Here is a 10,851-nt window from a genome sequence, read left to right on the forward strand (position 1 = left end):
TTGAATTCCTCTTCATTATATCCTAATAAAGTAAAAAAAAAAAAAAATACAGTTGTAACAGATGTAATGCGCCCTAAGATAAATTACAAACCCTATATGAAGCAGAATTAAAGACACATTAATAAATAACACCCAATTAAATACTTTTCTTATTTGGTAGTACAGTTATATAACAAGTTAAAACACTTCTACTCATATAATAATTCAGTATCAGTTAACTAGGGATGTGAAAAATAATCGATTAATAATTGATTATTTTTATAATTGAAAATCAATCATAGCCGATTTTTCATCCGCCACCTCCCGACATTATGTCTGGTCTTTTATAACCCGGACCTCGAACTATTATTAGGGATATTCGATATACATCGATGTTTACAATGCGATACATTGAATCCGATGCTTTGAAGATGTATTGATGTACTCGATGCATTGATGTTTTTTTGTAAAACATTGAAAGGATGGTAAAACCACTTAATTTTACAAAAACTCAAGTTTGAATGTAAAACTATAATAATTTAAAAGTAAAATAAATTTATTCAGCAGCGCAAGATTACATACAATTAAAAAGACAACAAAAATACTGCAATGTGCTACTGAAAAGGCATACACTCAGCATTTATCAAATTTCACATAAAATCTATCAAAAAGAGATTAAGTTAATAATTAAATTAAAATAATTCGATTTTTTATGCAGAATGTCATATCCCTACAGTCAACACTAAAGCACTAAAATTGTCATTTCACATAATATGACAGTTCTATTATCTAATTTCAAGATACTAAGTGAGAATTACTAATAAATAGAAGCACGTCCGCTCCGTATTAACTTTGTTGAGACACTGTTTACGCCGCTAAGGGTAGGAAAGTGGCTTAGTGAAAAATGGTATTAAATGCCATCTCTCGGCGAGGAATAGCACTATAGCTATGACGGTTTTTTAGCTGATAAAGTTTGTGTTTGCCCTTATTAAGGGATACTTATCTCAATTTCTTATTTTTATGTGTTGTGACACTCTTGTTGCCGATGTGCGACATGTTTACAATGCAAAACTCCACCAGGAACAATACCGCTTGTTCAGATTTCATTTGAACTTTGACCAACTGCTGACACAGCTCACGTGACTGTTCTAAACATTAATACCTGAAGATGCACACAACTCGATACACCGACAACTCACAAGAGTAATTTTATTTTAATATGTATTATTTGAACTTTGAGATATTACCACCACCTTGGTCTCTACCTTAGGTCACTTGGTGCAGACATCCCGTACTTATTTATAATATCGATACCTCCTAAGTATACTGAGTCAACTGACATTTTAGTAATTTTATAGGAGAGCCATTTTAAGGCAAATTGTTTATATTTTAATGAAATCAAACTAATTCAGAATAAATTAAATATTTTTTTAATAAAGATTGAAAGCTCTTCCTTTGGTATAACATGATTTTGCTGAAATTTGGTTTTAAAAGATATTTTATGTACATGACTCATTATACACGGGCGGGACTCAATAGTAAAATGGTTTAACTACCAGTTATATTCATGTACGTTGTACATGAAAATCCATGGCTTACTCGAGAATATTACGAAATATGATAATCATTTTATTAATATCATACTACTTTTGGTTATTTTCGATTTTTTTTGTCCCACTTAATAATAAAATGTTGAAATTACATCACTTGACTCATTATACTAGGAAAGTACTTACCTATGTTAGTAGTTAAAACCTCAACGTATACTGGACTAATATAATTAATCGAGGCTTTTTAAGTACTCATTTTAGGTATTTCGAATACCTCACGAAATTAATAAAGGTTAGGAAGAAGTAGTCTCATTAACAAAACAACACATTCAAAAGAATCACAATGTATTTTTCGTTTATACTAAGTAGGACCGTTTTTTGTAGTATGTAGTATCATAAAAGTTTCTTGAAAAGTAACAAACATCAGTAAAAATAATACAAACTAAAAATGGTAACTTACGTTAAACAATATTAATAAATATAATAGATATGAATAATATAAATATCTAAAAATCTAGGAAATTCTAACGCTCAAAAAATTACTATAAGGTTAAACAAAATAAATAAAAATATTAAAGGTTGAACGAATCAAAAATCAGTCTGAATCACTATCTTCTGCTCCATTAGAGTTATTTAGATAGATAGATAGATCCATCATTAGTAGTTGTCCAGTTGTTTATAAGTTTTGACTTTGATTTCAAGTCCTTTATTAAATCCTGAGACACTTCAATAACTGTGTATGTATCTAAAAGCTGTATATCATTAATCAGGCATATAAAGCTTTTTATCTTTGTCTGTCTTTCAATAATAAAGCGTGCATACTGTCGCCTTCACTTTGTGAATGACCCACTATTAGAAAGCGATGGCTAATAGCTATACAACACTTTAAACTACCTAGCATATACATTAAGAAATAAATCCTATTTCTATTTTGGCCTCCACAGTTGTCTGACTAAAACCGGTAATCATTGACACCTTCACCACCCGTATCTTCTACAAACTTAAAATGATAGCTGGAAATTTCAATTGCACCTCTCTTTGCTGTCTGTTGATACCATCAAAGGCAATCACCTTGGCGAGATCCCAGAATTAATATCGTGAAATTATACAAATAATGTTTCTGTTTATAATAAAAAGTACTCACGCTCCCGTGAGGTACATACATTAAGACAGATCTTCAAGGTACATATATTGAAGATCAGATGCTGATGTAAGGATTTCATTATTTTGTAAGGCTGATTTTTTTATCTTTTGTTTTCATTTTTCTAGCTTTCTCTTTTTTTTTAAACGCTTTTCATGCTTTTCTTTATCTGTCTGTAGAACTTGCTTGTTATTTTCATAAATGTGACATTGTTTACAAATATCTTTTTTGGGTTTATAAAACCTATATTATATAGATATCTCGATATTGTCTCACAGTAGTCCATAAACCATTCGATTCATGAACAGTTTTGGGAAGGATAAAAAGCCTTCCAGATAATTTTTACTTGATTTTTGGCGAGTGTAATGTTACTCTACAGGAGAAAATGCTTCAACGTGATCGTATATAACACTGAACGTTATCGGATGGATTATATGTTCATCCAAAGACCACGCTGATCTGATTTAATAAATCCATTACCTTTATCGGACTTTTCTAAATCAGTATAAGAAAATCAAAACGAATAGAAAGGGTTCTGAAGAACATAGTTTTGCAAACCGATATTTTTGTGGTCTCAATATTATCTCCTTCACTCCTTTTTTTTATCGAATATATTTTTTCTCTTTTTTTCCAGCTTTCACAGTATATCTTGGCAAAAAACCCATTGTCTTCAGTGGTCCAATAATCCAAAACATTCTGTCAATTTCTCACTGCATTTTTTCCGACAAGTTGAGGGGCAAGAAGTTTTCATAATTCTCGTAGCATGTAGGTACTCTTCCGTTTCTACTGACATATTCCAATCCTCTATTAAGCTTATATTTCCTCTCCTTATCCTTACATTTATTATGAAAACTCTTAGCCTTTCTTTATCTTTTTTCGCAATGGAAATGCGCTTTTGTCGTTATTGGACGATGAGTATGTGACATCATTAATGTCAGAAATTAACAGGAGATGAGTCAAAAGAATTATACGGCGATGGTACAGGAGTAATATCACAATAATTTTCTATAATGTTATTCTGAATGGGCGAATTACCTGGAGTGTTCTCTATGACTGATGGCGATCGACCTCCTTTTTGAGTTCAGTTATCAGCATTCGATACTTCCTTGCTCTAATTCTAATCAATATCATCAAGTATTGATAGCTCCTCTTCCATAAAATTTGCATCCGGTGGCAATGGAGACTCTAAAACAAAAAACAATTAAAAACACAAGAATTCATATTTTTATATTTAACGTGCCAATATCAAGTTATAAAATTTATAACACATAAAAAAATATATTATACCACGATTAAAACAAATATATCAAAAATTTAATTAGTACATTATTATAGCCAGATAAATCAAGTGTCTTCTTTATAAAGTTTGTTCGTTGTAAACAGGTGTAAATATAGTTGTATCAGTATACGGCGTACTAAGCAACGTGTAACAATTATTATCAAACAAAAATGGCAAAATCACACTATACGTAACATAAATAAAGTATATCAATGTAACTAAAATTTTTAAATCAGACAATGCACACATTAACATTGTACAATAAAAACTTTACACTAATTGATACCAATAGGTACATTAGTTGTAATAATTATTTTTTGACAAAGGATAGATATAATCTACCTACATATTTTAAAAGACAGATAGCTGATTCGCTATCATATTTATTGTATATAACAGCCAAGAATTTGGCTAGACAACCTGCTTCTATTGAGCAGGTTTTAGTTAGTAAGACCTTGGAAGATATTCCAAGAAATAGTATATCTAATTTAAATTAGACACTAAGACAACAGAGAGTCTCTCTGGCCTAGAATTAAAAAGTAAGCTAAGTAGATTTAAGAACAATACTATCAATCTGGTTCACCAAAATATACAAGGCATGAAAAGTAAATTACTAGAAATTGAGTTGTTTTTGAGCAGTGAAAATGTTGACATACTGTGTATTACAGAACACTGGTTAAAGACATGTGAACTTATGTTCAATTTTTGTAATCATCAGATTGGTAGTTCGTTCTGCAGAGGAAATGCAATACACGGTGGCTCATTAATATTGCTTAGTAAAAAAATAAAATTTAAAGAAAGGAAGGACATAGTGAGCCTCTCTGTGGAACGCCTTATAGAAGTATCTTGTGTGGAGCTGGAGCAATTTATCATTGTTAGTTTGTATAGCCCTCCTTCAGCTCAATATGATAGTTTAGAAAAAATATTGGAGCAGGTTCTGTACAAATTGCAAAAATCCAAGAAAAAATTGATCGTTAGTGGAGACTTTAATGTAAATTTGCTTGACAACTGTAGTTCAAGTAAACGTTTGCTAAATCTGTTTAAATCATATAATTTAATTAATACTTTTATTGTACCAACTAGGGTAACAGCCACCACGGCAACATGTATTGACAATATCTATAGTAATATAGTTCCTCTCAACGCCTGTATTATCAACAAACTTACATCTGACCACTCTGGTCAATTGTTTGAATTTGAAATACTAAAATGTAAAGATCAAAAAAAGAAAATATGCACAATTCCTATAACAGAGGATCGGTTAGATAGATTTAGGAAAAATTTGATATTTAAAATGCCATTTTTGCGTAGTAACCAATGCCCTAATAATTTATATAGCACATTCTTTGATTCATTTATTGGTGAATTCAAAAATGTGTTCACTCCAAAGACTTTTTTGGTCTCGGAGAAACCTACCTTTTGTGACTGGGCAACTCCGGAGCTACACAAAAAAAGGCTAAAATTGTATGAGTTGTATGATGAAAAACAGTATAATGACAGTGAAGAATTTAAAACTTATGTTAGGATATTCTCAAAAAGTTTTAGGCAAGAGTGTAGAATCGCTAAGGCGAAACACTTAAGTCTTAGAATAAACAACAGCTCTGATAAGATAAAGGCTACTTGGAAAATTATAAACGAGGAGACTGGAAGAACCTCCAGAAAGGATACTGAATTCAAAGTGAACATAAACGGCAAAGTAATTAGTTCCGACCTCGAAGTAGCCTCTGCATTTGAAGAGTTTTTTACTAACATTCCTTTAAATACAACCAGCGTTTTAAATTCTTCACCATCAGCCGCCCTTTTATTATTGAAAAAGAATGTTCCTGTATGCAATCATAAGTTTGTATTTAGCCGCATTAGCTGCAATGACATTATAAAAACATTTAAACAGCTAAAAATAAAAAAAACTAAAGATCTTTGGGGTGTATCTGTTTTCATTTTACAATCAGTAATCAATACTATCAGTTCAGAGTTGGCTATAATATTTAATGAATGTATAGATTGTGGAGTCTTTCCAGACCAGATGAAGATAAGTAAAATCACACCGTTATTCAAAACGGGCAGCACTTCGGACCCCACAAATTTTAGACCCATATCTGTGCTGCCGGCTTTGAGTAAAATCTTTGAAAAAATCATTCTTGAACAATTATTGACACATTTTAATAATAATAAAATTATGCATAGCCAGCAGTATGGTTTTACAAGAGGTCGCTCCACAGCAGATGCTGGCATTCAATTAATTTCCGAGATTTTAAATGCTTGGGAAAGTTCTCATGATGCCATTGGAGTTTTTTGCGACTTATCAAAGGCTTTTGACTGTGTCCATCACGAAATCCTAATCAAGAAACTTCAACACTATGGCATTGGCGAAAGGGCGCTAAATCTTGTGGAATCATACCTGAGCGATAGAATTCAAAAGGTAAATGTAAATGGAGCTATATCACAGGGATCCTCTGTTACTATGGGAGTACCGCAGGGCTCCATACTTGGTCCCTTCTTATTCCTTGTCTATATAAATGACCTGCCATTTCTTGTAAAGGAGCTTCACGAGATAGTACTGTTTGCTGATGACACTTCGCTTTTATTTAAAGTGAAACGACAAAATCCATCACTTGATAACGTAAACAGTGCCATCTCCAGTGTAGTTCACTGGTTTAATACAAATAATCTTAAGTTAAACGAAAAGAAGACAAAATGTGTTAAATTTGTAACTACAAATGTAAAAAGTAGTCATTCTCAAATAATAATTAAAGACGAGGAAATAGACTTTGTTGATAATGCGGTGTTCTTGGGAATTACTTTAGATAGTAAACTCCAGTGGGGCCGACACATAGAAGGTCTTTCGAATAGGCTAAGTTCCGCAGCGTTCGCAGTTAAAAAGATACGCGATCTTACGGATGAGAACACAGCAAAGCTCGTTTATTTCAGCTATTTTCATAGTATAATGTCATATGGTGTTATTTTGTGGGGTAATGCAGCTGACATTAAATCGATATTTGTAGTGCAAAAGCGGGCTATAAGAGCGATCTGTGGGTTGTCCCCACGGGAGTCGGTCCGAAGCAAATTTAAGGAATTACATATTTTGACTCTGGCAAGTCAATACATTTATGAGAATATTTTATATGTGCGGAAAAATATAGATATCTTTAAAAAGAATAGTAGCTTCCATAATTATAGTACTCGTAATAAAGACAAAATTAGCGCACCAACCAGAAGGCTGCATAAAACGAGTAATTCTTTCCAAGGCAATTGTATACGTTTTTTCAACAAAATCCCTAGTGAGATACAAGCGTTGTCAATAAATAAATTTAAATCGTACATTAAAGTAAAACTGCTTGCTAAGGCTTATTATAATATAAATGAATATTTAAACGATCCTAGTGCTTGGATATGAGTTGCTCCAGTATATATTATAGGTAACACGACTGAATCTCTCGGCTGCATTTCCAGACTCTGGGGCGATCGTCAACATCCACGACTGTTTTAATGTAAAGTGGGAACAAACCGTGATCCATGTGGTATCCAATTATTTCAGTATTATTATTATTTTCTTATGTAGCCAAGTCCACATTTCAAGGATCGTCATGCTCGCTTAAATGTCATTGCTTGTGGCGGCGTCCATGCGTCGGGTTGTCTCTCTCCCTAAAATATGGCGAGGGGGCCGATGGCTGGCCATGCGTCATACTCGTGAACGGGTGCTGCTTGTGGTGACTGGTCGTACTTGAATTCGTGTATGCGGTGATGTTAATTATTTCGACTATGTGTTTGCGTGTTGTTCCCACGAGAATGTAAGTGCGTGCTCCTATTTCACCATGCCTCCTGCTGATAGGGGACAAGTCTTTGTTTTTATTTATGTTCTTATTATTAATTACTTAAAATGTCATGTGGAACATGGTGTAATGGTTGCAGCTCCTTACAAACGTTGTGTAAAAAAAAAAAAAAAAAAAACATGGCGATTAAAAAGAGTGGCGGAGAGTTTATTGCCAGTTCTTCTCTTCCGTTCTACGCCCTTGATTTGAGAACTGGCAGTAAATGTAAAATTAGAAGCATTAATATTTATTTCTTTAATGACGAATCACAAGTGTACATTGTGTTACCTACGTGAATAAATGATTTTTGAATTTGAATTTGAATTTAACTTACCATATTCATCCCTGTTTTGCATTATATCACCGATTCCTGAGATATTGCTAATTGTATCATTAGTATTATTCACCTTATTATTGAGAAAATTAAAAAAAATTCGCGCCCTCGTCGTCATCTATCGTATACTGAGCCATAATAAACTTGTATCAATGCGTCCCTCCTCACGCCCCGCGAACACTGATACAATGTTATTTGGATCAGTATACAATGTACGATTTTAACTGATGTTGAAATTGATTTAGTATACGTGAAATTATCTCGGTAATTATAGGTCTTTTTAAAAAAAAAATAACACTTACATTAAGATTATGGTTTATTATGTACTTTTGTATAAAAAAAACAAAATACCTAAATTTGTTAGATGACTCAGTATACTTAGGAGGTATCGATATATTCACTATTTCTGTGTTAGGTTAGGTTAGACTGTCAACATGAACTGTCATTTTCATACAAATTTAGTTTTCGACTTTCTACATACATTACTGTTAAGGCATCTTGTCTAAGCCTCCGGGTAATATCTATGGCGAAGACATATCTTATCTATAGTGATAGGTGGACACCAACACCTTATCTATAGTGATAGGTGACACACATTTTTGACAAATGTCAAGATGCCATTAACATGCGTGCGTGTTTCGGTTTTAATTCCACGAAGTTTGTCAGTTGCAAGACGGTTCGTGGAGCCGGTAAACAGGTATATTTATTTGAAAAGTCCGCAAAATTTTTTTACGACAGCAGCAACAGCTCCACATATCAACCCCAAAATGTTCATTGCCGAGGAAAGAGGATCCGCATACTCGCCTGACTACAGGGTTTACTTTAGTAAGTATTTACGCCATGGTTATTATCAATTACTAGAATACCTTCTAGGCGAAGATCGGAGGAATAACGTAAAGGTCAAATATCAACTAAAGATTGGGTACAGGATCTGTTGCATTTTGATTAGTAGAATGCAATAATTTTCTATTATGCAGCTGTTTCAGATCGGGTTATGTTCCCATGTCTTTTTTGCACAACTCCACTTAAATCTAATCTTAAGTGGCAAGTGTGGACAGATAGTATAAATTGATCACTTGAGTATTGTTGTCACACCACTTGCCATTCCTTAAGTACTTTTTACCTTTATATTTTTATTTAATAATCATTGGTGAATTATATACATTCAATATTAGTTTCAAAAGCATATGATTTTCATTTACCATGTTATGCCGTTAAATGTGTGTGTCCATAATGCTTGGCAAAAGAAAATACAACTACTTACTTTTGAGTTTTGAATTCAATGATTCCATTTCAAAGTAGGAAATGTGGGTTGTATTGAAATACTGGAACACCAAATGTATTGAAACTTTACTTATTAAGTACTGTCTTACTTTTACCACTTGAAGTAAAATACATACTACATATTTGTGTGATGTAGTAAAGGATGTAGGAGTAGATCATAGACATATTAATACCATAGATGTTTGTGTTTTAACTGTTCTATAACTATTAATTAAACTGTACATCTTAGATTCGTCCCAGATCAGAACTAGACACATACTTTTAAACCATAAAATCATTTAAAATGAGACATATTTAATAATTTTTATGATTTAAAATAAAGCTATCAAAAAAACAATAATTGCTCTGATTATATCTAATCATAATCTCTATAAAGTATAGATGAGTCATTATTGTGACCTTTTATTTATTTCACTTTATTTGTTATCATGTTGCCACGCAAGAACTAGTGATTGCTGTCAGGCTGCCTCTCAATTTAAATTTATATGTATGTAAAATCAAACCACGCCGGAGACATATTTAATTTTTAAACACGGTTTCCAGAGGATGAGAACGGGCCGATTTCACCCCTGCACGACATTCCCCTGTGGGCCGATGCCGAAAAGGGGCTAGCCAACATGGTGGTGGAGGTGCCCCGCTGGAGCAACGCCAAGATGGAGATCAGCCTCGGCGAGCCCCTCAACCCTATCAAGCAGGACGTGAAGAAAGGCGCTTTGCGGTTCGTCGGCAACGTGTTCCCGCACCACGGCTACATCTGGAACTACGGCGCGCTGCCGCAGACGTGGGAGAACCCGCAGCACGTGGACCCGGGCACTCAGGCGCGGGGCGACAACGACCCCATCGACGTCATCGAGATCGGCGAGCGGGTCGCGGCCCGGGGCGACGTGGTGCCCGTCAAGATCCTCGGCACGCTCGCGCTCATCGACGAGGGCGAGACGGACTGGAAGCTCATCGCGGTGGACGCGCGGGACCCGAACGCCGACCGCCTCGAGGACGTCGCCGACGTCGAGCGCGTGTTCCCGGGGCTGCTGCGCGCGACCGTCGAGTGGTTCCGCTCGTACAAGGTGCCCGACGGAAAGCCGCCGAACCGGTTCGCGTTCGACGCGGAGCCGAAGGACGCGGCCTTCGCGCGGCGCGTCGTCGAGGAGACGCACGAGTTCTGGCGCGGGCTCGTGTCGGGCTCCGCCGCGGCGGACGACATCAGCAAGATGAACGTGTCGGCGCCGGACAGCCCGCACCGCGTGGAGCGCTCGGCCGCCGCCGCCGCCCTCGCCGCCGCGCCGCCCGCCGCGCTGCCGCAGCCGCTGCCGCCGCACGTCGACAAGTGGCACTTCGTCTCCAGCCTCTAGTCCGTCGACTCTTCCGGATTTCTTTTCGCCTTTGTACATATGTTAAGATATTAAAGATGCCGAGCCGAGCTCTAGTAGTCATTATTTATTCGGTTTCGTTTAAATAATAATTAATTACAAAATCAA

The 10,851-nt window shown here is 35.4% G+C and overlaps 1 protein-coding gene across 1 annotated transcript; it reads left to right on the forward strand.

The window, feature by feature from the left end:
• The first annotated feature begins 8,685 nt into the window (after positions 1-8,685).
• Positions 8,686-10,851, forward strand: LOC125053260 (inorganic pyrophosphatase). The gene is made up of 2 exons (XM_047654525.1): positions 8,686-8,917; positions 9,920-10,851. The coding sequence occupies exons 1-2, from the start codon at positions 8,707-8,709 to the stop codon at positions 10,723-10,725; spliced, it is 1,017 nt and encodes a 338-aa protein (XP_047510481.1). The 5' UTR covers positions 8,686-8,706; the 3' UTR covers positions 10,726-10,851.

Source organism: Pieris napi, chromosome 10, assembly GCF_905475465.1.
Source record: "Pieris napi chromosome 10, ilPieNapi1.2, whole genome shotgun sequence".
NCBI lineage: Eukaryota > Metazoa > Arthropoda > Insecta > Lepidoptera > Pieridae > Pieris > Pieris napi.